At 45.7% G+C, this 27,953-nt stretch overlaps 1 protein-coding gene across 3 annotated transcripts in view; it reads left to right on the forward strand.

Annotated features, from left to right (window-relative positions):
- Nucleotides 1-27,953, forward strand: part of ZNF462 (zinc finger protein 462) — a 148,767-nt gene that overhangs the window by 44,845 nt on the left and 75,969 nt on the right. For 2 of the 3 annotated variants that reach the window (XM_045296575.1, XM_004710962.2), the window contains exons 2-3: nucleotides 21,218-21,467; nucleotides 22,008-27,649. In XM_045296575.1, the coding sequence (XP_045152510.1) occupies nucleotides 21,248-21,467; nucleotides 22,008-27,649 (5,862 nt within the window). In that variant the 5' untranslated portion in view covers nucleotides 21,218-21,247. The remainder of the gene's footprint in view (nucleotides 1-21,217; nucleotides 21,468-22,007; nucleotides 27,650-27,953) is intronic. The other variant, XM_030887373.2, reaches the window with a different exon arrangement.

Raw genomic sequence — 27,953 nt, forward strand, 5'->3', positions numbered from 1 at the left:
AACCTTCCTAATGCCATGACCAATTAATACAGTTCCTCATGTTGTGGTGTTCCCACACCCCCCCATAAAATTATTTTCATTGCTGCTTCATAACTGTAATTTTGCTACTGTTATGAATCGGGTGACCCCTGTGCAAGGGTCATTTGGCCCCCAAAAGGGTCACGACCCACAGGTTGAGAAGTGCTGCTCTAGGGACTCCAATCATGTTCCTTTTGAAATTCAGGAACAACATGAAGTGTGAAGAGGCAGGACCAGGGCCCAAGGGTGGATCTTAGAAGGGTTCTTGATGAGCTTCTCATGGGACAGCCCTTGTTACCCTCAGAGAATGAGCAGTGCGTTGTTGCCATAGGGAAAACCAAATTCCTTACTGCAACTTTATTGACCTTTTTCTCATCAGTACTTTAAATTTTCTGAAAACTTCTTCATAACTTGCCCCCATGATTACTGTATATACTCGTTGTATAAGCCGGGTTTTTCAGCACACATTCAATGCAGTTTTTGTGGTAACATTAGGTGCCTCGGCTGATATCGTGTCTGCTTATACACAGATATATATGGTTATCTTGTGTCCTTTGAAAAAATTTATATGAAAATTACTCCTTTGGAGTCCCCCAAACAAGTCACCATAATCGTGTGAGCTGATTTCCCTGCCTTGACTTTAACTTCCCCAGAAAATTCCGTGGCCACTGTTCTGATGGGGAAGGAAGCCTAATGAGACGAAGACCAGCGTGTCCCTGAGAGAACTGGTCTGTGGCTGTCCTCTGATGATTAAACAAGTTTGTTAGGAAGAAACCTTTGCATGTGTGAACTGGTTTTGGACTTACCCTCGTAGATGTTTCTAAAATAATCAAAAAAATGATCTTTCTGTCTACAAATGTATTACCATTGGGTTGTATATAGCAGTTTTGAAATTGTAATTTTCTTTTATATCTGTAAATATTTTCACTCTTATCCTTATTTTTTTAAATGTGTGCTTTGTCCTCCTTTTCCTCTGAATTATGCTATAGCTAGTGGTTGGGAACTCATTAATATCGTTGTATTTAAATTGAATTGAAAGTTTAATTGCTTTGCAATTGTTACTTCGTGGTTTATAGTAAAGGGATTGGTCCTATGAAATGTCCACTTCAAGTACAGCTTCTGCTTATTTTGGACATGTTATCAGGAGGGACCAGTTGCTTGAAAAGGTCATTATGTTGATAATGCAGAGCATTGTAGAAAAAAGAGGAAGATGGTTAACAAGATGGGTAAATATGCAACATTGTAAAAACCACATTCTACAATTGAGTTTTTATTACCTATTACTGAAGAAATTGCCAAACAAAACCCATACCTTCTACTCTACTTTCAGATTCATAATGACCCTATAGGGCAGGTTAGAATTTCCCTATAGGGTTTATAAAGCTACAAATCTTTATGGAAAGCAACTGCCTTGTCTTTCTTCGGCAAAGCAGCTGGTGGGATTAAATCATTGACCTTTCAGTTAACCGCTCAATGCTTAGCCCACTGTGCCGTTAGGGTTCCTTTTAGGAAATTGCTTAGGGAAATGTTAAAAAAACAAAACCAAAAAACGTTACCAACAGTTTGGCATCCCTCTCTCCCTTAGACTTGCTGCATTGTAAGTAAAAACAATGAGCTGATGTTTCTATTTGTAATTCGTTATCGCTTTATTCCAGCATGAAAGACGTTTTAAAAAAATCGCCCTCCGATAAGCACTAGAAATAGGGACAATTTACTCAATAAATAAGGTAAGCACATATTTTGGCATCAACAACAGGAACACCAAGTATCCAAAGCAATGATCCACAGATGCCAAGTGGACAGGACACAAAGAAAAGCAAGCAAGTGCCATGAGTGAAGGGAACAGTCAAGGCAGTAAATGACACTGTCTGCTCCAATAAGTGAGACTGTGGAATAAAGTCAATGCAGGGTCTGGAGGGTGTCCATGCACAAGGCTCAAACTATTTAAGCCCCTACAACTTCCAACACCCTATGATTCTCTTCCCATATAATTCAAACTCCTTAACTCAGTACCCCCCACCCCCCCACCCCCAAACCTGGAATTGCACTGGGCTGAGCAGAGCTTCTGCGGTACACATTTTTTCCCACTAGGCAGACTTCAAACAACTCACTCTGAGTTAGTGCACCTAGTGGCGTCACCTGGGAAGGTTCTCTCTGGTCACAGAGAATTTTTTTGTAAAAGCGGTTTCACTAGAACCTTGATTTTTGAGAACCTGATTTAAGGAATAACATGTGACTGTGAAATTTTGTTTCCTGTTTGGGAAAAATGCCACTGAAACTGTTGTGATGTTGAACACAGCTTACATGGACAGCGCTATGGGAAAAACGCAAGGGTATGAATGGTTTTCTCATTTCAAAAAAGGTGAAATATCAATTGATGGACAGACCTCATTCTGGACATCCATCAACTTCCCAAAGGATGAAAATGTCAACTTGTAGTGCATTTGGAGTTTGTTCAACAGGTCAGACTGTTCATCAAGCTTTCTATTTAGAGGTTCTGAATAGGTTGAGTAACCATGTTCAACAAAAGAGACTTGATTTGTGGCAGATGGGGACTGGTTTTACCACCACGACAATGCATCTGCTCATGCAGCCATCTATTTCAGTGATCTCAGTGAGCCAGTTTTTGGCACAAAAACCCAGCATGCCTCTCTTGCCCCACACACCTTACTCACCTGACCTCACTCCATGAGACTTCTTTTTGTTTCCCCAAATGAAGAGGGACATGAAAGGACAGCAATTTGATGCAGAAGAGGGCGGTGCTGTCAGTCATCCAAACAGATGAGTTTGAAAAGTGATTCCAACATTGAAATTGCAGATTTGACAAATATATTAAGTGTAATGGAGAGTACTTTGAAGTTGATAGGGTTGTTTGTAAAAAAAAAAAAAAAATACATAGCTTTGAAAAAATGATCCATTTGGGGCGGGGAGGGGACATCCTCTGGAACTGTTTGTTTTTTTGGGTGGTTGGATCTCACACACTTCCTACTTATACTCATCCAATACTCAAGTTTAGCCAAGATGAGGGGTTACTAAGCAAAGACAGCTTATCTTGATAATAGTTCTCTGACCCCTTTGGAGAGAACCACTATGTATATCCATGTGTACTGATCCAAGAATTTCCACTAGGAGGGCCACCCGTGCGCTTTCTCATGATATAAATAGGAAGCAGATCTTGATAAACAACTGGAACTCCAGTCCCAGATGATGTTCCCAGATACGAGGGAACATGAGTAAGTCAACCAATTGCAGTCGATTTGATCAAATTACTTTTATCCTTTCTAGCATTTTCATACAGTTCAGTCCTAAATTTGTCAGTAACAATATTGAGAACTTTTACTTTATGTTTGGCATAATTGTGGACAATTTAGCTTATGCTGAATATGATATGAATATGGGTAATTATCTAAACCAAACCTCACTGCCATCGAGTAAATCCTGACTCATCGTGACGTATGGGACAGGATGGAACTGCCCCCTTGAGTTTCCGAGACTAACTCTCTATGGGAGTAGAAAGCCCCGTCTTTCTCCCTCTGAGCTGCCTGGGGGTTTCAAACGCGGGCTTTGTGGTTAGCAGCCCAATGTCTAATCACTTTACCACTAGGGCTACAATAATCCATAATACTGTACAAAGGCAGCAAATGTCCCACACCATTGGAAAATTAAATTTTCTTTTTTAAATCGTTTTATTAGGGCCTCATACAACTCTTATCACAATCCATCCATGCATCAATTGTGTAAAGCACATTTGTACATTCATTGCCCTCGACATTCTCAATACATTTGCTCTCCACTTAAGCCCTTGGCATCAGGTCCTCATTTTTCCCCTCCCTCCCTGCTCCCCTCTCCCTCATGAGCCCTTGATAATTTATCAATTATTTTGTCGTATCTTGCCCTGTCTGACGTCTCCCTTCACCCACTTTTCTGTTGTCCCTCCCCGCGGGAGGAGGTCACATATAGATCCTTGTAATCGGTTCCCCCTTTCCAACCCACTCTCCCGCTGTACTCCCAGTATCGCCACTCACACCACTGGTCCTGAAGGGATCATCCGCCCTGGATTCCCTGTGTTTCTAGTTCATATCTGCACCAGTGTACATCCTCTGGTCTAGCCAGACTTGCAAGGTAGAATTCGGATCATGATAGGCTTGAAGGTAAACAAGCGGCCCTCTAGCTTAGAAGCAACAAAGCCCACATGGAAGAAGCACACCAGCCTATGCGATCATGAGGTGTCGAAGGAATCAAGTATATGGCATCATCAGAACAAAAAATCTTACCATAGTGAATGATGGGGGGAGTGCAGAGTGGAGATCCAAAGCCCATTAGTAGGCCACTGGAGATCCCCTTGCAGAGGGGTCTCTGGGAGGAGACGAGCCAGACAGGGTGCGATGTAGCAATGATGGAAAATTAATATTTCTCTAACATGAAAACTTTTATTTATATTTCAAGTGAATTTTGTTCTTTTATTATCTGTTATATGGGACATAGGGCTTGAGTTTGGGCTCTATGTGATAATAAATGAAACATTAGGCACATCAAAGGACACAGAATTAGATATTTATAGCATAAAATACATTTCCATTGTGCGAAAATGAGTGTGTTTCTAAATTCATCTTCCAAGAAAGCATTAAAGGGTGTTTATCAAAATACTATTTTTATAGCTTATATGTTTGTAGTTCATCAGAAATTTCACATTATCTCATGGTGAGATAATTGAACAGTTCCTTGGAAATAAATGAATGCTTAGATAATAAAAATTATATACCTGTGTTTTATTTTTCATTTCTCTCTTGACTGTCTTCTAAGAAATTCAGATTGTTTAAAAAGAAGTTGTATCACGGAACGCACACACATATATATACATTTGAACAATGTAGCTTAGAATTGCATGGGCTTGCTTACAGTCAGGTCTTTTTGCCTGTTGCTATTGAGAGGAGCTGAAGTGCTGTGGGAGGAGCTGAAGTGCTGTGGGAGCCTCTTCAAAGGCCCGAGGATGCTGACCAGCTCTGTGTGAGCAGGGGATCTTGCAGTTCCCTTTCAGTTAGTAGAGAGGTGAACCGTTCATTCAGAGGTGATTCGTGTTTCATAGCATTTTAAGCAAATACTCGCAACCCTTGAGCTTGTCGCAGATGTGGGGAACAGAACCATGTCCAAGTGGGGCCTGCACCATTCAAATTTTTGTTTGTGGGTCAACTGTTTTTTTAGGCTGAAAGTGAGCACCCCTAAGCCCACGTTGTTCAAAGGACAACACCATGTATATGTTTGTGTGCGTGTGAGTATATATGTGTATATATGCTTGTGTATGTGTGCGTGTATACACACAAACTACTACTCATTCACTTCCAGTGACTTGGTTCTGACTCATACTGACCCTATAGGCCAGGGTAGAACTGCCCCAGTGAGTTTCCGAGACTGTAACCCTTTACAGTAATAGAAAGCCTCTTTTTTTCTCTTGTGGAAGAGTTGGTGGTTTTGAACTGCTGAAAGCCCAACTCGCAACCACTATGCCACCAACATAGTCCACTCACATGTGTAAGGAGAGGAGCAGGCAACACAGTTTATCATTATTTAGGGCCCTGACATGCTTTGATTCTCAAGCTGTGTGGGTCGCGCGACCCCTATGGGGTGTCGAATGACCCTTTCACAGGGGTTGCCCGATTCATAACAGTAGCAAAATTACAGTTATAAAGTAGCAATGAAAATAATGTTATGGTTGGGGGATCACCACGACATGAACTGTACGCAAGGGTCGCAGCGTTAGGAAGGTTGAGAACCACTGATTTAATCCAACCCTACCTACAAACTCTTTGTCGATGACCCAACGTTGTTTGAATTGAACATGAGCTTTCTATTTCCAGTTTAACATTCTTGACCCAAACCGCATTTCTAATACATCAAGTCTTCATTGGCTGGCCTTACTTATTAATTCTTCAGCATTCCCATGTGTATGAGTTGATACAAAAATACTGTGGTTTTGGATCAGGCATGTCTTGGTCCAAATTTGACATCTTTGGTTTTGAAAACTGGAAGGAGGTCTTTTATAGCAGATTTGCCCAGTGGGATGTGTTGTTTGATTTCCTGAGGTCTGCTTTCATGGGCATGTTTGTGGATCAATGTCAGTATTTTCTCTGTTTATTATGATATTACTTCTTGGTCTAGTTGGGAGGACGTATATGTTCTTACACTGAGGTGTAATCCATACTGAAGAATGTAGTCTTTGAACTTCATCATTAAGTGATTCAAGAGCTCTTTGTTTCCACCAAGCAAGGTTGTCATCTGCATATCCTAGGTTGTTGACGGGTCTTCCTCTAATGCAGATGTCTCATTCTTTTTCATATAGCCCAACTTCTCAGGTTCTTGGCTCAGAATGCAAATTGAGTGCGGATGGAGAAAGGCTACAATCCTGACAGCTGTCTTTCCTGATTTTAAACCACCCAACCGTCATTCCTTTGTTCTGTTCAAAGCCCCGCCTCTTGGCCTATGTCTCATTATTTCAGAACTCCCACCGTTTTCAATGTTAACCGCACTTTACTATGATCCGCAGAGTTGAATACAGTTGCATGTCAATAAAATTCAGGTGAACATTTTGCTGGTGTTCTCTGTTTTCTGCCAAGATCCATCTGACATCAGCAATGATAGCCTTCATTCCATATCTTCTGAGTCCAGCTCGAAATGCTGGTGATTCTCTGTCCATGTACTGCTGCGAAGATTTTTCAGTGTTAATGTGATCCGGATCACAAAGTTCTGATCATCTGCTACCTCCTGAAACGGGACAGCGCTCTGAGGTATTTAGCCCATCTTCTCTCTGTGCTTCCTGTGTAATTGATATTTTATTAATAGAATTCCTCAATGTTGCAATTATGGCTTGATTTTCTCCTTCTCCCCAATTCTTTCAGCCCGAGAAAGATGGGCCTTTCTACTCCCATAAAGAGAGAGCCTTGGAAACTCAGAAGGGCAGTTCTACCCTGTTGTATAGGGCATTAGAAGTTGTCCTCGACTTGATGGCAGTGAGTCTGTTTATCTGTTTATTTTTTGTTTTCGGCTTGGGAAATGCTCAGCATGTGTTTCCGTTTCGGTTTCCTAATTCCAGGTCTCTGCACATGTCATTGTAATGTTTTACTTTGAGCCACTCTTTTAAATCTTCTGTGGAGCTCTTCTTGTTCTTTATCGTTTCTTACGTTTGATATTTTCTTTCTTTCCTGTCTTTTTAGCGAGCTTGTTTCCTTCGTGTGTGTTGTTCCTCGTGTCATCCCACCACTGGTCTGGGTTTCAGTTATGGGTGTTCAATCCTCCAAAGCTGTTCTGGAGATGATCTCTAAATGAAACCTCTACTTAAACTTGCCCATGAGCAACTGGCGGTTTGCTCCATTCTCTCTTTCCATGGGTAAAGCCGCTTTGATTTTGTGTATTCCATTTAGAGAGGTCCATGTGTATACTGTTATGTAATACATATTGTTGAAAACAGGTGCTTTTAGTCAATAGTTATTTAGTCTTTAAAAATTCTGCATCAGTTCAATCTCAGAGACCGTAATTGCCAGCCACGGATGCTTTTCTTGGGTTTCAACGTTCAGATTTTAATTACCAGTAATTACCAATGCAGCCTGATTACATGTGTGATCAATTTTGAACTGCAGAGGCTGGTAGAAATCTTCACTTTCGTTATGTTTGGCATGAGTGTTTGGTGCATAAATTTGAATATTAATTGTATTAACTGAGCTTCCTTGTAAGCAGATGGCATTATCTTATCCGTGTAAGTGTACTTCACGGTAGATCTTGAAATGCCCTTTTGGACCGGCAATGCAACTGCGTTCTTTCTCCAGGCTCTTTATCAAGACAGCGTTATTGGTTTGGATCATCAAACGTTGCTCTGCAGAAGCTGGAGACTAGCCCCATTCTCCCTTGAAATTAAATGTCTACACACACATAGAATTCATTGTTTCTGTGAAATCTGCAACTTCACTAACATGTCTTAATTTTTAAAAATTGCAGTTTTATGAAGATCCAATGTACATATCATACAATTCGTTCATTTAAACATTAAGAAGAATTGTGCGATCATCTCCACAATCAGTTTTAGAACATTTTCTTCTTATGCTTTTTTATTATGAGCTCTCTGTTGTCCCCCAGCCTCCCCTGCCAGAACCCCAAGAAACTATGCATCCATCCAGTTACTGTCTCTAGATACTCACCTATCTTGGGTTTCATATAAAGAAATTACATGTCTGAATTTTGATGTTGATATATATATATATTACCTTTTCCTACAATGTCAACTTTTCCTTTATTTGTTTGGTTTGGGAACAACTTTTTTTATTTGGTTTGGTTTGGCAACAACCAAATCGGTTCAGACTCGTTGAGAGCCTGTGTACAACAGAAGGCGAAACTGGCTGTGTCTACTGCAGCCTCACGGTCCTTGTGTTTGAGCCCATTGCTGCAGCCTCTCCACTAACCCATCTCATGAAGGCTCTTCCTCTTGCTTGTTGACACCCTACCTTACCAAGCACTGCGTCTGCTTCCAGAAAGCCTTTGAGCTGTCTCAGAGGTTGGCTCTCTGTTTCCGAGTTGTTTTGCCTGGCATCTTTTTTATGTGTTCTCAGCTCCGTTTCCTTTCCACTCCATTTTGGGCGGCGTTTGGAAGACACTTTTCTACATCGTAAACTTTGTTTTCGGCTTTGGCATTTCACCTCATGCACCTAGGCTTCTTACAAGTTCTACAATGGCGTTATTTTTGTCATCAGTTCATTTAAATGCCAGCTCCCCCTTATTTCATCCTGATGCCTTGTTATTGTTTTTAATCTCTTTACTAAGATCTCTGATAATTGTAGCATGACTGTCTTCTTTGCCTTGCTCTCTCCGAACAGATGGTTCCTCCATCATTACCCTGTTCGGTTTCTTCCTGTGACCTCCCCCAGCTCCACATTCAGGTTTGTCCAGCTTACTTAGCCTTGATTGTGACGTTGCCATCAGAATTATCTCTTGGCCCCCAAGCCATGAGGGTAATATTTCTTTAAGAATGCTTTTCCTTAAACCCTGAGTAATCAATCCTACTTTCAGAACCTGAGTTTGAATTTTGATGCTTGGTCTTTTTATTTTCTTGCCCTTTGTCAGTTTAGGGTCTGATTATGTTCCAGAGAAAGACACAGCTGATAAAATTTATCTCCGAATGCTGTCATTCTAAGTCTTGCTTTTGATTTGAGCGCCTTACTGATCTCCTGGTTTGGTGTGAACAGATTTTATATTCTGTATGTTTTCCTCTTACTCTTTTGCTTCAGCCAAGTCTGTGCTTGCAATCTGAAAAAAATGTCATCTTTTTGGAAGTCTCTTGGTTAGCTTAAAGTTTATATCCTTTTGAGGGATTCTGGTCAGAGGCTGTTTCTTCCAAAGGCTTCGGTCTGCCCTGTAGCTGTAGTGCAATGATCAGATAACCAGTTCATGTTTGGAGTTGCCTTCTTGTAAGGTTTTGCTTATTTTGAGAACCTTCTGTCAAGGAAGAACCTGGACTTTTGAGGACTTTCAGTATTTTCTGGATAGAATATTATTTTCTTGGTGGATTGCCTGCTATGTCCCAGGACATTATGAAATATCAAGGACATTATGCCATGAACTGTTTGGAATGTTTTGAGGGAGATGAGTATCATTATCAGCACTGCTTTGACCACATTATTCACTCTTTCAAGGGCAGGAACTCTGCTGTTTATGAGTGTACTCTCATTAGCTTCTGATGTTTGGCTATCCAACTTCATATTTTTCCCATTAACTGCTAAATATTTTCATACATTCGTCTTCTCCTTGATTCTCCTAGACTATGTCCTGGTGGTGTAGTTGTTACCCTGCTAGTCAGAATTGATTGACTTTGGCCGTCACTTTGGCTTGAGTTTTGAGCGATTACTTAAAGACTGGGTGGCTATGGCTTAAGTTTTGAGAGATTACGTAAAGACTGGGTGGCTATTACTGTATTCTTTCACTCAACAAGGGTTTCCAGTATAATGGAGAAGGGGCTTCTCTGTTCTAGGAGGTTTAAAACACAAAGGAAACATACAAGAAAGAAAAGGTTAGCTCCCATCTGAAAACTTAAGCCAATTTCAGAAACACCTGGAGAGTGTGTAGAAACTAAAAACTGATATTTCTGGGCCCCACCCCCAGAATTTCTGAGCCTTCAGGTCTGGGGTGGAACCAATAGTTTGCCTTTCCAACACTATGTCAATTGCTGCTGCTTCCAGAGATCACACTTCGAGAACCATTGTCTTGAAAACAAAACAAACAAACTCTCACCGCCTTGGAGGCCATGCCAATTCATAGAGGCCTATGGGACAGGGTAGAACTGGCCCTGTGGGTTTCTGAGATTGAAACTTTTGGGAGTAGACAACCCCAAAGGGTGAGAAATACACCGAACCTTCAAGATATAGGTTAAAAAACTATTGAGAAAAATATGAGCAAGCATGGGGAACTCAATATATTCATCATTTAAGAAACCATCCTCTTCAGAATGATGTGACCCCACCTACAGAGACCCTTTTATAAGAGGCACTTAGGGAGAATATTTAAATAGTTAAAGATTATTCCATAGCTCTCTTCTATTGTGAGCTTTTGAAAATTCAACAAGCATCCGAAAGGAATAATGATAAATAAATATATTAGCAATTGTGGGAAAGTCTCCCAAGTTGCAGTCGGTTTCCAAATTTGAAATCCAGTATCAACAGCGTTCTGGAATTGTGGGTCCAAGCCACCCACTCCATGTGCCATGAGGACATGATTTCCTTGCCATGCTGTGGTGGGACTAGACTGCTCTTCTATACGTTTTAAAGGAACTGACCCCGCTAGTTCCAGATACCCTAAGGCGCATTCAGCCAGACTCCGTAGTGACTGTTGGCAGCACAGTTTCCATAAGGATCAAGACGATGTTTCTCGTGGGGGAGACTTGGCAGGCATAGCTACTGCGTAACCTTGTTCTGCTTCCATGAGCTTGGATCCTGAAGAAAGATAATTCAGTGTTAGAGGCCTTGTTCTTCTGTGTATTTCTTTGTCAGCAACGTTCTGTCTCCAAATGTGTTTCCAAAGTATGAAGACACTGCACGCCTACGAAGTTCTTTGAGCAGGCAAACTGCAGACCAAGAATTGTGTCCCTTTTCAGTGACTCTCCTGACTCCATGTGCATTGGGGCAGAGGAGCCAGTGGAGATGAGTCTAGAATTGGCCTCCCCGGCGAACAAAGACTTTCCGAGAATTCCAGGGCATGGTGTCCGTGACGAGACTAAGTGTGGACAGTTGTTGGTGAACAGGGTCACAATGACAGAGTATTTTGAGAGTTGGTATTCTTTTCAGAAATGATTGAAATTCAGAAGATGTGTTTCCTTTCTCGTTCAGAAAGTTCCAGAAGTCTTGGGCAGGTAACTTTCCTGGAGACCGCAGTTTCACGATCTGAAAAATCAAGAGAATAGCCCAAGTCAGACTTTATGACCCCTGACATCTCCTCTCTACTAGGCATTTGAAGTGCAGCGCTTCTGTCTGACTCTTTTCACTGAAAATCATTACACTCTTTCGAGTGACAAAGCAGAATTGTTCCTCGGCATTTCCGCAGTACTTTACAAATTGGGCCAACTAAGTTTTAAGAAGAAAAAGGAACCAGTTGGTCGCCAGTGCAGTCAAGGGGGATAGCAGCATCAGGGGTCACCTCAGCGTGAGCTAGCTTGCACAGTGCTGTCAATATACCTATGGTTCAGGCATTGACGTGGTCCAGCTTCCAGAGACCAGTCCTTATGTAAAAATCATGTAAACATGGAGGATTTCCACATCAGATCATGGAATGGAGGATGACTACCTCATTACATAACTGCCAAGTGCCATAATTAGGTAACTGCCAAGCCATGGGAAATATGGCCCAGGCACATTGACTTAGAACCTTCTAGCCATCACAGTCATTGTCACTCTCACTTCACGCCTCAGCCAGATGCACATGGTTAATGCTCAAAATAGATGAATAGTAGAGTTTTTACTCTTAGCTATGAAATTCTGGGTAGCCAGCGGGTCGGTAACTAGGAGTAGGTATACTGGGGTGGAACAATACAGTCACCGGCCACCTCACACATGGTGGTGAGAAAAAGGATGGCCGACTACTCAAATGTCAAGGTTCGTTGGGCACTTGGAATCCCTAGGAGTTAGCGAAATGCTGTGGCTTCATTATTAGGGGCTGGGGAGGAAGAAATGTTCTGTAGGACTAAGTTTGCCTGGGTTTGGTTTTTCCCTAGCTTTGGAAGTGTTATAGAATGTTTAGTTTCCTAAACATTTAGTTTTATCTGGTACATGGATTGTTTTGCTCCACAATAGCTGGCTTGCATAGTCTCCATTCCACAAAGCTCACCAGGGCCCAGGCCTGTGCTAGGTAGGCCCAGGGGATATAAAATCAGCTCATATCTTGCCTTCTGAAGAGTCGTTTAGAGCAGCCTGGGGCCTCCTCACTAAGATCATCTCACATATTAGAAAGGAGAAAATATGCATCATGTTTTTCACAGCAATTTTAGACAGGCTACATGTTATTTGTAGAACATGAACCATTTTTAGTGATGCCGTCTCTTACTCACAAAGTCCACAGTATCCACAGTACAGGTCACCAAAGACAGACGAGTCAAACACCGCATGCTGTCGGCATGGATTTTCTTGAAAGAGTTTTGGTGACATACCCAAATCAGAAAAGCACTTGTGATAGGATATGATCTAGAATTATAAACCCGCTGAGCTGGGAGAGAACTGACAGGCCTTCTAGTGCAGGGACAACCCAACCAGGACCCCTGGAAGCACTTGTAAAGGCTGTCACACTAAAAGACCACAGCGCAGGTGGCTTTAAAGAACAGAAACGTGTTCTCGGCAGTTCTGTAGAGGAGAGTCCAGATGCAGGAGAGCCAGGCGTGTTGCTCGGTGAGTGAGTTCTGGCGCATGGCAGCCCCAGGCGTGTCACAGTAGAGCTGTGTGCTCCATTGAGCTTCATCGCGGTGATTTTTTTGGAAAGACCTTCAGATGTTTCTTCTCTGGCACCTCTGATTAGACTTGAACCTACGAACTTTCCCTTAGCAGCTGAGCACATTAAACGTGTACCACTCAGGCACTCCAGGGTGGATAGGGGGTTTGATTTCATGGTGGGAGTGGGAAGGGTCACATTAAAGGGAGTTGCTCAGAAGAAAGGCTCTTGAAGGCCGGAACTTTTGAGCCATGACTTGTATGACGAGAATCTGGTCACATAAATTTGGCACTTGTATGACTCCGAATAATTCTAAAAAGTAAGAGGATGCCTTCAATTGGGGAGGGAGATCTTTCACAATCTGGGAAAGAAATCTTGTAAAACAGGTCCTTTGCACAAAAATGTTGAACGTCATGACCTAATCTCTTCATTTGGCAAAATGATCAAAGACGGGGCCCCAGAAGACTTTCCCAAGGGGAAGATGCCGGGCAGCCTTCATACCTGCTGTCACGTTGGCTTTAGTGAGCTGGGAGCCAGTTCTTCCGTTTGCTCGGTAGTCTTTTTTCCCTTCCCTTGTCATTATTTTTATAACAGCCTAATGGTAAATAGGCTGAAAAATCTAAGTTTGTTGGGCAAACGTGGGATTTATCATTAAGGATTTATGGAATGTTGGGCTTGGCTCAGCACTGTATCGGAACATTCTAGTCTTTTATTGCATGGTGATAAATTCTGTTGTGTTGACATACATATGCCTAAGCTTTCTGCTTAGAAATTCTTGGGTACGGTGATTTTTAGGAATAAACTGACTTGCTGACAATAGATTGGGGGTCTTAAGGGGAAATAAATTCTTTAACTTCCATTTTAAAACATTACCTAAGACTTGGGTACCTGCCAGTCCCATATTTAAACTCATGCGCTATTTTTCTCTACTCTGAGGCTCTGTTAATTTGTTGTAGGGGATGCTAAGGAAGAACCAGTACATCTTATGGGCCAATTGGTCAGATTATGAGGAGCTTTGGCCATAGGTGGAAGCCAAGAGGTGGGTTCTCACCATTTCCTTGGGTCAGAAGACTTTAAAGTGTACATGATCACAATGAGCTTGAGCCATCCGTTGCTTTTTCAGAAAGTAGTTTGATTGGAGCTTCCATTCTGATGAGTAATTAGATAAAGAACGATGGTTTGGAGAAATGGGGGGGGGGGGGGGGTGGGGGGGGGAGGAGGGGGCGGAGAGAGTGAGAGAGTGAGCACAGTGCCAGGTGCCAGGCTTAGGTTATCAGCTTTCTCAGATTTAAAAAATTGGACTGGAACCATTGTCCATTGTATCGGAACCTGGTGTGCCACTAATACAGGCAGACTCAGACCAATTCTCATCCAAAGAAAGTGACTTGTCAGAAATGTCTGGGCAAAACGTGAGCATAAGATAGCAAGCAAATCCCAGAATGATTAGATTGGGGTTTGGTGAACTTCTTCCCAAATGCAAGAACTCAGTAGGGGACAACTTTCTTATACTGGTTAATGTATTACATGCCAGAAATGTGCTTGTTTGTTTGTTTGTTTTCCCCTTTTTTTTTCTTCTTTGGTGGTTGAGAGGAAGACAATTGGTTTCTGGGTTCATTCATTAAAAAATGTCGAATTTAGATTTTTATGTGGTTGGCTTGGCCGTATATTCTAGGAGCAGATATGGCCATGAAGCCAGATTCCAGGCCTGAGATCAGGCTGGGAGATCCAGGGTAGGCAGGGGCTCTGCACATTCTGGTCTTTCATGATGTGCAACATGACTTTTATCGCAGCATCTGCTTACCCCGCATCTCAATCAGTTCTATAATAAAGACCCAGCAGCCTATCTGCCACTTCTCTTAAGTTTTACAATTTTTGTAATGAGAGTTCTTGTAGTGTGAAAAGCGTGTTTAGGAACCCAGCCAGAATTCTGAAGAGCCTTTAAAGGAAACCCATGATTTTCTGTCTCTGCCTTCGGGTGAGGTTTGGCTCTAACGGAGAGGAGCCAGTTACCTCTTGTCCTAAATTCTAGAGCAAGAACGGCTGCAAAGTTTCCACAGAACTTTCTGATGAACTTATGACATTTCAGAAAATTCCTCTGTCCATTTTTTTCTTGCCTCCTAATTTATTCATTTGACACCAAGAATAGTTCTCCATCCTTTCTAAGAACATGGTGAGCTGGGAACTCATTTGCCATGATTGTGTTCTGAGAATCTTAGTGTGGGGAGTAATCTTGGGTTTGTTTCGCTTTGTTATGTTTCTGAGCCACATCTCAAGAAGTGTCAAGACACTTCAGCGAAGTAGGTTTATCTAGTGAACTGCAGGTCCCCCCTTTAAAAACAATGGTCTAAAATGACTGAAATGTCACCCTGCTTCCTCCCTTTCTTTTCTTGTCCCTTCTCGTTCCTCTTTTATCTCCTTGTTCAAATCACAAGCTTCCTTTTCCAAGGACCGGAGAGCTGGCAGGCTCTTTACTGGCCCGTTGGCCTCAGTCGGCCTTATATCATTGCAAAGGAATGCATGAATTCTCCAGAAGGTATGTACCATCCCTTTCTGTGTTAGACACTCGCTACCTGTAAATAAGAATGGCTTCTTATTTACATATTTGACATTGTTTAGTCACTTGGATTGCATTCCTGGATGCTCATTTCATTTTAGTAATGGTCCTAAAGGTATCGGTGATGAAATATTTCTCCAATGTGCTCTTTAATATGTGAAAACTTTAAACAGGAGAATGAACCTAAAATACGAGATAACCTATGAACTGGCATCCTTCGCCAGAGTGAGTGGGCTAATCCGAAGATTGTCTGCCTCCGACATTCAGTTCACATGCGAGGGCCCACTGATGGCCAGCCACATAGAACAGAGGCCACTGGCCTTGGCAGAACTCAAGCTCTCCTGGTATTTCTCTTCCCCGATTTAAATCCAGTCTCACATCGGGGGTTACATATGTGACTGCAAATTAATCCTTTCTCTTCTGAAAATTTGGTTTTGAAGAACAGCTGTGTCTCCCTTCTGAATTCCTTAATTATTTATCCTCCCTGATATGTTAAACCTTTCATTAGTGTGAATTGCCAAGAGCACACAGAACTGCTAAGATCATGTAGCAAACAGCATAAACATTTGATAGGACATTTGAAGACACCACATGGTGAGCAAGCATCTAGAGTAGGACCAACTATTGTGGGATCGAGAGAGGTAGCTTGTTGTCAGAGGCTCTTTAAGAACGAGCACATGGGATGAGTACATATGCCAGTTATATTCAGGAGAGAACTGATTCCACCCTCCCAGAGCTGTTGTTAAATTTGGGGTGCATGTGTCTATGTCCGACTCCAAATTCATAAAAAGAAAATTACCCTTTTTTGCTGGGAGACAGCACTCTTTTTATATCCATAGGCTTTATTCCATAGCTTCTATTCCTAAAGGGTAAAGTTCATCTCAAATTCAATTCAGTACTGTTTGGAAAGATGGTTTAAATTATTTTTATAATATTAGAACTTTCACGTTAGCTATGGCAAGAGTAAATGATTAAATTTGCTTGTTGCTAAGAGTGGCTGTTGTTGTTGTTATTTCCTATTCAAGATTAAAATGCTTATTTATCCATCTTCCCACACCATGGTCTGGGCTTCATCGATTACATCGATTAACTTCCCAGCGCAACCCACCACTCTTTGTTCTCAGGATCTGAATCTGTTTGTAGAGTAGTCTTTGGATTTTTGGATTATTCTGTGTGTCTTTTGTAGCTGAAATAATTTCTGTTTATGCATACCATTACCACCTGCCCTTGAATAATTGTATCTTCCATCCATAAGAAAACATAAGAAATGCACCAACAATAGGTGCTAACGAGAGTTTTGTTTTCCTTAGAATTAGGGTTCAGGAGAACTGTGGAGCTCAGTGTCTTAGATATGAAACTAGGTTTCTGGAGTGGCCAGAAGACAAGCACCTGGTGGTGTCCCTGGTTCTATTTCTCCTAGGCTGTAAGGTTATAATTAGTTGCTGCTGAGTCACATGGCTGTGGCGTTTCACAGCGTTATTTCTGGTCTGCAGCCCTTCAGGCAGAGAAGCGGTTGGGTTCCGGCAAGAGGTGTGCTTGGACACTTCCTGGATACAGTTGACGTTTGACTTGAGGGCCACGCTGACACTTCTGAGCCAGGGGAACTGAATGAGCCAAGCAGACCTGGCCAAGGGTTGATGGGAGCAGAGTTTGGGACGTGCTGTGGAACATCAAGGACACTCTTCCCTTTGGTCACATCTGAGCAGTGAGTGGAAGGCCGCGCAATGACACTGTGGTTTGTCTCTTTTCACCAGTTCAGGAAGGAAGCAATGACATAATGGATCCTGGCATTCTAAGCACAGAGAGTGTCTAGGCCAATGGTATAAATTAAAACTTGGGTTTTTAAGATTGAGGAAGAGCAGTCTACGTCCATAATTTCCTCTTCCCCTTTCCCGGGTACATATTCCAGATCTTTAACAAGATCCCTGGGTTAGTCGTTAAATGTGTGTCATCAAGAGTTTATCACATGAGGACAGTTGGATTTGGGGTTTCTATAAGAGCCCTGCATTTCAAAATCCCCAAACTAGAATTACAAATGGAGCAAACCAAGAACTGGCAGTTCTGTCCTGAAGAATAATGAATCAGTAGAATGATCTAGGGCGGGGGTGGGGGTGGGGGGTTGGGGTGGGCAGACCCATCAATCACATTAGATGGCAGATTCTTCATTGCAGGACCAATCCGCATCCACCCTAGCAGGACATCGTCACGGATGATATTGAGAGCCTTGTTAGCTGAAGCCGGTTTGACCTTGAGGGGCATGTAAGGCAATGCCTACTGGGGACAGGGAGGTGAGGGTTGATGTGTAGATTCATCCCACGACCTTTTGAAAGAGCATTTTTGTTAGCTACTTCAGGAACTTCCTCTTCTGCTTTTGATGTTGCTGATTGGGAAGAAAAAAAATGTATATAGTGGTAATCTCATTCTGGCTGCATTTTTAAATGAAACTAAATGGACAGGAGGTCAAGGCTTTCAAAGGATCGTTTTTGTAGCAGATCATTGTCTGTTTTAGACTCTCTGGGGTTGCTGCTCTTTCTGGACTGATACGGAGTCTAATGTGCAGAGCTTGCATCTCATTGTATTGTCTTCAGGGGACTGCCAACGTCCTCCTTGGTTGATCAATGGGCCACCCTCAGGTCCAGCTCTCAGTCTCCGCCCTTCCTGACTCCCTGCTTCCCCTCCCCCTCGCACCTCTTGTACATGGCACATCTACCAACTCTTGATACATCAAGATTTTGTTTCTTGGGTTGGATAGGCCATGCTGGCAATCTCTGCCTTCTTCATGTGGTGGCATCTTCAGGAGAAACGTGCCCCCCAAAGCAAAATGTCTGTCAAAGTAAGCTACAACTTCATTTCAGGACTGGTAAAAACATCAACCTGCAGGCCATCCAGATGGACCCGATGCCGATTTTCTCTGCCTGAGGACTCGCCCCTTCGAAGGCTTCCAGCTATGTTTTGAGCTAGAGAGACGCAACAACATTAAAGCTAGAACCCATTAAGAAATCACTTTCATCTTCTCATCGTTTTCCAAATCAGCGCTTCTTTTTTTTTTTTCTTTCTCCCTGATTTCATAACCCTTTCATCTCCCGCAGCAGAACAAGGAGACTGTTGGTTTGTGTTTGCCTCCACGGAAGTGAGCTTCCCCGATAATGGCTTTAGAAGATGCCAAGCTGCTAGAGAACTGCTCAGAGATGGATTTCCTCTGGGGGGGTGTGATTTCGTGCCGGAGATGCCCCGCTTTTCTGGTGCCGAACCGTCATTTTCGTCGGTGTTGTGCAAACCAGGCTCCAACTTTCCAAAAGACACGCAGCAGAAAGCCTTTTGTTGCATTATTTCTAAAGGCTTGAAGTTTTGAAGGGAAGAGATTTTGTTTTCCTCTGGGCTACACAATGGAGCTTTCAGAGAACCTCTTTTAAAAGGAATGGCTACAGCCTTTGTGTTGAAGGGTGTGTCTGTTGGCAGGGTCTGCTGATGCAGACAGACTGGCTGGTGATTAACAAAGGTCATTAGACTTTGGAATCTGGCAAGCAGAGTCGGATGGTATGTCTTCTGGGTGGAAGGACGACTCCCAAGAAGTCAAAGCATTCTGGAGGTCCCCCTACCCCAGCCCCAAGTCCTGCGATAGAACAGGGTCTGGTCCAGGGAAGCCCTGCGCTAACCAGTGCTTTGCTGGGACTAACGAACAAGCCTATCAATCATGGCATAAAAGACCCAAGGAGGGAGATCTTGGTGAATGACATTTCAGGAGGAGAAAGGTGCTGCTTTTGGGAAAGCAGTGCACACAGTCCCTTCTTTGTTGGGCAAGGGAAGAGCATCGGAGGAGGCCAGCCTGCGCCTCACATTCATCTCCGGTTGTCAGCCCAGCAGACTCCAAGAGAGGCCATGTTGTGCACGGAGGAGAAGCTCTGAGCTAAAATGGCTGCTCCTGACGCTCGAGGACTGGGGCAGCTTAGGGAGTCTTAGAGGTTCAGTGACGCAGGAGCGCCTATCTCCTGAAAGTGTGATAAACACATTCAGCAGAGCTGTGGCTTGTGTGGCTGAGATGAAAGGACTAAGCTGGGGGGATGGGGAGCGCACACTGGATGATCTGCTTTCTCCCCCCACCCCTCCCTCTAAAGTGTTCTAAATGCAGGAGTCGTCTGCACCATGGAAAAATTTGTTTTCAGGTCTAATGGACTGTGCGAAAGGAGAAGTGGGGCGGGGCCTGGGTGACTGCTGTAATTTGATCCAGAGCTGATAGCAACCTCTTCCACACAATTTGGGTTGGTGCTTAGACATAAAAGCTTGTGTATCTGGAATATTAAGACTCGACTCAGTTAGCTGAAAGGACACCGGCGCCCACTTCAATGTTTACTGCAAAGGATCGGTGGCTGGGGGACAGGACAGGAGGTGAATAGCTGCGTCTCACTCTGCAAGCGCTGGCTGTCCCCAGCCAGGCCGGCCAGAGGTTATTTTAGCAGGCGACCAGGGGGAACATTCTTCCGTAGACGATGGGCCACTTTCACTGCCTTGACACCCTCTGGGTGCACTTTGCTCCTCCTGCAGCACTACTTTATCTCTTACAATAGAGCCGAAGACAGTTGTATCATAAAACAGACTTGGCTACAGCCTCACTTGTTGGCCATCTGGTTCTAGATTACAATGACTCGTTAGAGGGAGTTTGTGGTGGGCTTGCTGAAGAAACTCACTGAGGTAATCTCTGTGTATCTCGACCGGGGAGATTTACTAAGATGGGAAGGAAGACGCCCCTCCTTAATGGTGGCACCCTCCTCAGAGGTGAGTGTGCTGCTTCCCGAATATTCCAGGGGCACAGTCAATAGCAGAAGGCAGGGGCACGGGCAAGCTTTGCTTTATTCCACAGCAGGTGCACCAAGTATGTGCTCGACATTTGTAAAGGAGAGAAGGGGCCAAGTGAAGTCATGAAGTTGAAGCCCCTCTTCAAAATGTCAAGCCCTGGGGCCTTGGAAATCGAGGCATCAAGGTGCTGCATGATTGTCACCTAAAGATGGTAGCTGGAAAATCTCATGAGAAACATTTTGGGACCAGTTGGCTTGGAGAAGCTGTGAGGTTGAAATTGGCAGATAGTAAAAGGATAAATAATCAGTTAGCTCAAGAGAGAGCTAGAGGGGGAAGGAAAAAGACGAGGTAGGGGAAGGAAGGAAAGAAGTATACCCCAATATTAATCAACTAAGATACCAAGATAATGACAATACAGAGCTTTCTCCTGAGCTCCAGTGTCATTTTATTATATGGTGATAATGCAACTATATAATGATATTAAGATAACTCATAAAGATAGTGCCCTGCCCCTCGACCCCTGCATGGACGTCCACTTTACTTACTTCTGAGCCCTAGAACATTATCAACCTACCAAGAAATCTGAATTCAGTTGAGAAATTCACAAACTACTAAAACTTTGAAAGGCCTAAGGATTTCCTTGACAAATGACATTTGAAGGTAACGTTTATCAAGCCCGAAAATTTTTTTAAAAAAAATCTCTTTTCTCCCCCTCCTTTGAAGTCATGAAGTCCAGGACATCAGTTTTACTATGTTTGACTGCCTCTTATTGGCCGTTGTGCCAGTTGCTATTTCTTTGCGTTCCACCCCTGCCCTCTTGGCTAATGGACTTGCGTTCCCTTAGCTTGGGGCATAGCTTTGGTTCGTGTCCTTGAAGGTGGTCTGTTCTGACTTCTGCCACAGGTCCCTAATGTGAGAGGGTAGACCGAGGCCATGGAGGTGCTCCAGTGTGATGGCTGCGACTTCAGGGCCCCATCTTACGAAGAGCTGAAGGCACACATTCAGGATGTCCACACGGCCTTTCTGCAGCCCACTGATGTGGCCGAGGACGACGTCGATGAGCCACGATCTGGGTCCATGAATGCCAGTAACCAGACAGAGGTGGAGTTTTCTTCTATAAAGGATGAATTTGCAATTGCAGAGGATTTATCAGGTGAGTCTCTACAAAACTCAGCCAATTGGATAGATGTTCATTGCTCTCATGGATTTTTAGCCCGGAGCCATGATTCTTGGCACACCTGGCTTCTACGGAGTCTCTTGCCCTCTCGAGCCATTTTTTGGGGGTTTGTGTATCGTGCTTCTCCTCGAGTCTCTTAGGTTCTTGACCCCTCAGCTTCCTCCTGTCGCCAGCTTTTTTTCTCTTCTCGAACCAGGCAGAATCTCGAGAAGCTCTAGAATGAAGATGAACGTTCGTGAAACTTGTGTTTATCCAGCTGCATGGCTCCTTTGTGGAGCCGAGGAGTACTGTACCTACACCCGTATCTTAATCCATGAGAGGGGGCAACACAGGGCTGTTCGTTCACACTCTGAAATCCTCCTGAAGACCTCACTGCCAGACTCTGGCTCTTTTTTTTTTTTTTTTTTTGAGTGGGATGCTTATTCATGAAGGAAAATCGAAATGGAACTGAGTTGGATGATGAGTTTCTTCATTTGTATTTGCTTACTAATTTTTCTCTTCCTGCTTTTCCTTTAGGTCAAAATGCAGCTGCACTGGGTACCGGAAGTTACTATGGCCACAGTGCAGGATATTATGGTCAGCATCTTGCCCCCAATCCCAAACCAACAAGCAAGTTTTTCCAGTGCAAGTTCTGCATCCGCTATTTCAGGTCAAAAAACCTCCTCATAGAACACACGAGGAAGGTCCATGGCACGCAGGCTGAAGAGAGTTCAGCAGGACCTCCTGCTCCAGGATCCTTAAATTATAACATCATGATGCACGAGGGATTTGGAAAGGTCTTCTCTTGCCAGTTTTGCACATACAAGTCACCAAGAAGGGCAAGAATCCTGAAGCATCAGAAGATGTATCACAAGAACAATCTGAAGGAGTCGACCGCTCCACCTCCCGCTCCCGCTCCAGTGCCAGACCCCGTGGTTCCGCCCATGTCCCTGCAGGACCCCTGTAAGGAGCTCCCCGCCGAGGTCGTGGAGCGCAGCATCTTGGAATCCATGGTGAAGCCTTTGACAAAGTCTCGAGGCAACTTTTGTTGTGAGTGGTGCAGCTACCAGACGCCCCGCCGAGAACGCTGGTGTGATCACATGATGAAGAAGCACCGCAGCATGGTCAAGATCCTTTCTAGTCTCAGACAGCACCAGGAGGGGCCTAATCTACCAGAGGCGCCGACCCAGAGTGCCCCCAGCCCCCCGTCCAACTCCACCTATCTGCCTGTGAACTCGGCCAGCCGGGAGATCCCTAACACGAATGTCTCCAACTTCCGGAGCTCCGTGGGAAACTCCATCATGAGGCCCAATTCTTCTTCAGCTTCCAAGTTTTCTCCCATGTCTTATCCGCCGATGAAGCCGAAGTCACCTCACAATTCTGGCCTCGTGAACCTGTCCGAAAGATCCCGTTATGGAATGTCTGACATGACAAATTCTCCTACTGACCTGGAAACGAACAGCATGCTAAATGACTCTAGTTCTGATGAAGATTTAAATGAAATAGACAGTGAGAATGGCTTGAATTCTATGGATCACCAGGCCTCGGGGCTGTCTGCCGAGCAGCTGATGGGCTCAGATGGCAACAAGTTGTTGGAGACCAAAGGGATACCGTTTAGAAGATTCATGAATAGGTTCCAGTGTCCCTTCTGCCCTTTCCTCACCATGCACCGGCGTAGCATCTCTCGTCACATTGAAAACATCCACTTATCTGGAAAGATCGCGGTCTACAAATGTGACGAATGTCCGTTTACTTGCAAGAGCTCGTTGAAACTTGGGGCTCACAAACAGTGTCACACGGGTACAGCCTCCGATTGGGATGCTGTGAATTCCCAGAGCGAAGGCCTTTCTTCCTCATTGAATGAAGGGGTGGTGTCTTACGAGAGCCCGAGCATGAACGGTAGAAAGGCAGGGGTCATGTTGGAGCCTTTGCAGCAGCAACAGCCACCGCAGCCACCACCGCCCCCCCCACCACCACCACCACCGCCGCCACCGCAGACCCAGCCACCGCCGCAGCCCCAGCCACCGCAGCTACAGCCACCCCATCAGCTGCCACCCCAGCCACAACCCCAGCCGCCGCCAACCCAGCCACCGCAGCCGCCTTCGCAAGCCCCACCCCTGCACCCTTACAAATGCACCATGTGTAATTACTCCACCATGACTCTGAAAGGGCTCCGCGTCCATCAGCAGCACAAACACTCCTTCTGTGACAACCTGTCCAAATTCGAGGGGCAGCCCTCATCAAGCCTCCCCTTGGAAAGTGAAACGGAGAGCCACCCCTCTTCCAGCAACACTGTGAAGAAAAGCCAGACCTCAATTCTTGGGTTGTCCTCCAAGAACAATTTTGTAGCTAAGGCCTCCAGGAAGCTCACTAGCGACTTCCCTCTGGACTTATCGCCCGTGAAGAAGAGAACCAGAATCGACGAGATTGCCAGCAACCTGCAGAGCAAAATTAACCAAACCAAGCAGCAGGAAGACGCCGTGATCAATGTGGAGGATGATGAGGAGGAAGAGGAAGACAATGAAGTGGAGATAGAGGTTGAGTTGGACCGGGAAGAAGAGCCCACAGAACCAATCCTGGAGGTTCCCACTGCCTTTTCCGCCCAACAGATTTGGGCGAGAGACGCCAGTGAGCCCCAGAAGGAACCTAACTTCAGGAATATCGCGCACGATTACAACACCACCAACGGAGCTGAGATCGAGCTCACGCTTTCCGAAGACGAAGAGGATTACTATGGCTCGGCCGCAAGCCTGAAAGATCACCAGGTGGCCAATACCTCTCTGCTGAACGCCCAGCCTCCGATCTATGGAACTGAGCACCACAACGAAAACCCCGACTTTGGCGACTTGGGAAGACTCTACTATTGCAAACACTGTGACTTTAACAACAAATCGGCCCGGAGTGTCAGCACCCATTACCAGCGGATGCACCCGTACATTAAGTTCAGCTTTAGGTACATCTTGGACCCCAACGACCACAGTGCAGTGTACAGGTGCCTGGAATGCTACATCGATTACACCAACTTTGAAGATCTCCAGCAGCATTACGGTGAGCACCACCCAGAAGCCATGAATGTACTCAACTTTGATCATTCGGACCTGATCTACCGGTGTCGGTTTTGTTCCTACACGAGCCCGAATGTGAGAAGCCTGATGCCCCATTACCAAAGAATGCACCCCACGGTGAAGATCAACAACGCCATGATCTTCTCCAGCTATGTCGTGGAGCAGCAGGACGGGCTGAACACCGAATCCCAGACCCTGCGGGAGATTCTGAATTCGGCCCCCAAGAGCATGGTGACTTCGACGCCGGTGGCTCGTGGCGGCGGCCTGTCGTCTGCGTTTAACAAAAACACTCCTTCGAAGCCGTTTACTCCAGAATGTGAGAATCAGAAAGATCCCGCGGTTAACACCGTCGTGGTCTATGATTGTGACGTTTGCTCGTTTGCAAGCCCCAACATGCACTCTGTCTTGGTTCATTATCAGAAGAAACACCCAGAAGAAAAGGCCTCCTACTTTAGGATCCAGAAAACCATGCGAATGGTGTCTGTGGACAGGGGATCTGCCCTTTCTCAATTGTCATTTGAGGTGGGTGCTCCAATGTCTCCCAACATGTCCAACATGGGTTCCCCACCCCCCCCACAACCCCCGCCACCAGACCTCAGTACTGAGCTTTACTACTGCAAGCACTGTTCGTACAGCAATCGGTCCGTAGTGGGAGTGCTTGTCCACTACCAGAAAAGACACCCAGAAATAAAGGTTACTGCCAAATATATCAGGCAGGCTCCTCCCACAGCCGCCATGATGAGAGGGGCCGAGGGCCCCCAAGGCTCCCCCCGGCCACCCGCCCCCATGCAGCAGCTGAACCGCAGCAGCTCAGAGAGAGATGCCCCTCCCGTGGAGACTGAGATGTTCTTTTGCCAGCACTGTGATTATGGGAACCGAACGGTCAAAGGCGTACTCATTCATTACCAGAAGAAGCACCGAGACTTCAAGGCCAATGCAGACGTGATCCGGCAGCACACAGCCACCATCCGAAGCCTCTGTGACAGGAACCAGAAGTCGGCCAGCTGCATGCTGGTCCCCTCGCCTAATGTCGAGCGGGACAAAGCTAAACTCCGAGCACTCAAATGTAGGCAGTGCTCTTATACCTCCCCCTATTTCTATGCACTGAGGAAGCATATCAAGAAAGACCACCCTTCCCTGAAGGCCACGGTCACGTCCATCATGCGATGGGCGTTTCTAGATGGTTTGATAGAAGCCGGCTACCACTGTGAGTGGTGCATCTATTCCCACACGGAGCCCAGTGGTTTGCTCCTGCATTACCAGAGGAGGCATCCTGAGCATTATGTTGACTATACTTACATGGCTACCAAGCTCTGGGCTGGGCCAGACCCGTCCCCTCCCTCCCTAGCAATGCCAGTTGAAGCCAAAACGTATAGATGCAGGGACTGTGTTTTTGAGGCCGCCTCCATCTGGGACATCACCAATCACTACCAGGCATTCCACCCGTGGGCCATGAATGGTGATGAGTCAGTACTGCTGGATATCATCAAGGAGAATGATGTCATCGAGAACCCCATGCCCCCGCCGGAAGAGTTGGGGGTTCCTTTGAATTGTGAGAACAGTCTGCCCATCCCAATCCCGGAGGTGGAGGCCGAATGCCCGGAGGATGCCCGACTCTCCCCTGAGAAAAGCATCCAGCTCACTTCTGCCAATCCCGCCATCTCCTCCACCCCCTACCAGTGCACGGTCTGCCAGTCTGAGTACAACAACTTGCACGGCCTGCTCACCCATTACGGGAAGAAGCACCCTGGCATGAAAGTGAAGGCTGCCGACTTCGCCCAGGACATCGACATCAACCCAGGTGCCGTCTACAAGTGCAGGCATTGCCCCTACATCAACACCCGCATTCATGGCGTCCTGACCCACTACCAGAAGCGACACCCGTCCATCAAGGTGACCGCCGAGGACTTTGTGCACGACGTGGAGCAGTCCGCGGACCTGTCTCAGAACGACGTGGAGGAGACCAGCAGGATTTTCAAGCAAGGGTACGGTGCCTACCGCTGCAAACTCTGCCCGTACACCCATGGCACGCTGGAGAAACTCAAAATCCACTACGAGAAGTACCACAACCAGCCTGAATTTGATGTCTTTTCCCAGTCGCCCCCGAAGCTGTCACTGACCCTGGAGCCCGAGATAACCGCGGAAGTGAGCCCCTCCCAAGTCTCCATGACCGAGGAGGAGGTGGGAGAGGAGCCCGAGTCCACCGCTCACTTCTCTACCTCGCACCTGGTCTCCCACACGGTGTTCCGGTGCCAGCTCTGCAAATACTTCTGCTCCACGAGGAAGGGGATAGCCAGGCACTACCGCATCAAGCACAACAACGTCCGAGCCCAGCCGGAGGGCAAGAACAACCTCTTCAAGTGCGCCCTCTGTGCCTACACCAACCCCATCCGCAAAGGGCTGGCGGCCCACTACCAGAAGCGCCATGACATCGACGCCTATTACACCCACTGCCTGGCAGCCTCCAGGACCATCAGCGACAAGCCCAACAAGGTGATCATCCCCTCCCCGCCCAAGGACGACTCCCCGCAGCTGAGCGAGGAACTCCGGCGGGCCGTGGAGAAGAAAAAGTGCTCCCTTTGCTCCTTCCAGTCTTTCAGCAAGAAGGGCATCGTGTCCCATTACATGAAGCGTCACCCGGGGGTCTTCCCCAAGAAGCAGCACGCCAGCAAACTGGGGAGCTACTTCACCGCCGTGTACGCCGACGAGCACGAGAAGCCGGCCCTGATGGAGGAAGAGGAGCGAGGGAGCTTTGAGAAAGCCGAGGTGGACAGCGAAGCTCAGGACATGGAGTGGCTGCCGTTTCGCTGCATCAAATGCTTCAAGCTCTCGTTCAGCACCGCCGAACTGCTGTGCATGCATTACACCGACCACCACAGCCGGGACCTCAAGAGAGACTTCGTCATTCTGAGCAGCGGCCCCCGCTTGCAGGGCTTCGCCTACCAGTGCAAGCACTGCGATGGCAAACTGCAGAGCACAGCGGAGCTGACCTCGCACTTGAACGTTCACAATGAGGAATTCCAGAAGCGTGCCAAACGTCAGGAGAGGAGGAAACAGCTTTTGAGCAAGCAGAAATATGCAGATGGTGCTTTTGCAGATTTCAAACAAGAGAGGGTAAGGATATGTTTTGATTTCCCTTCCCCCAGGAGGCCTCTCTTCACTGGTGCCCACACGCACTTCTTCGTTGCCAGCCAAACTGCTGCAGGCTTCCTAGTGACTTAGCTTGCCAGAGAGCTCAATAAGTCAATTGAGCATTTCGAGCTTGATTATCCCCCATTCTATGCTCACCCCTCTCCACGGCCCCAGTCCACTTCCTCCCTCCCTCTGACTCCTCCCAAGGCTCCCCAGGGGAGGTCTGGGTGGTTTCTGTGTATTTCTCTCTGCCAAGTAGTCTTATCTGAAGCCTAGTTACACGACA

This window comes from Echinops telfairi, unplaced genomic scaffold (assembly GCF_000313985.2).
Source record: "Echinops telfairi isolate 266 unplaced genomic scaffold, ASM31398v2 ScPeMD7_7410;HRSCAF=8448, whole genome shotgun sequence".
NCBI lineage: Eukaryota > Metazoa > Chordata > Mammalia > Afrosoricida > Tenrecidae > Echinops > Echinops telfairi.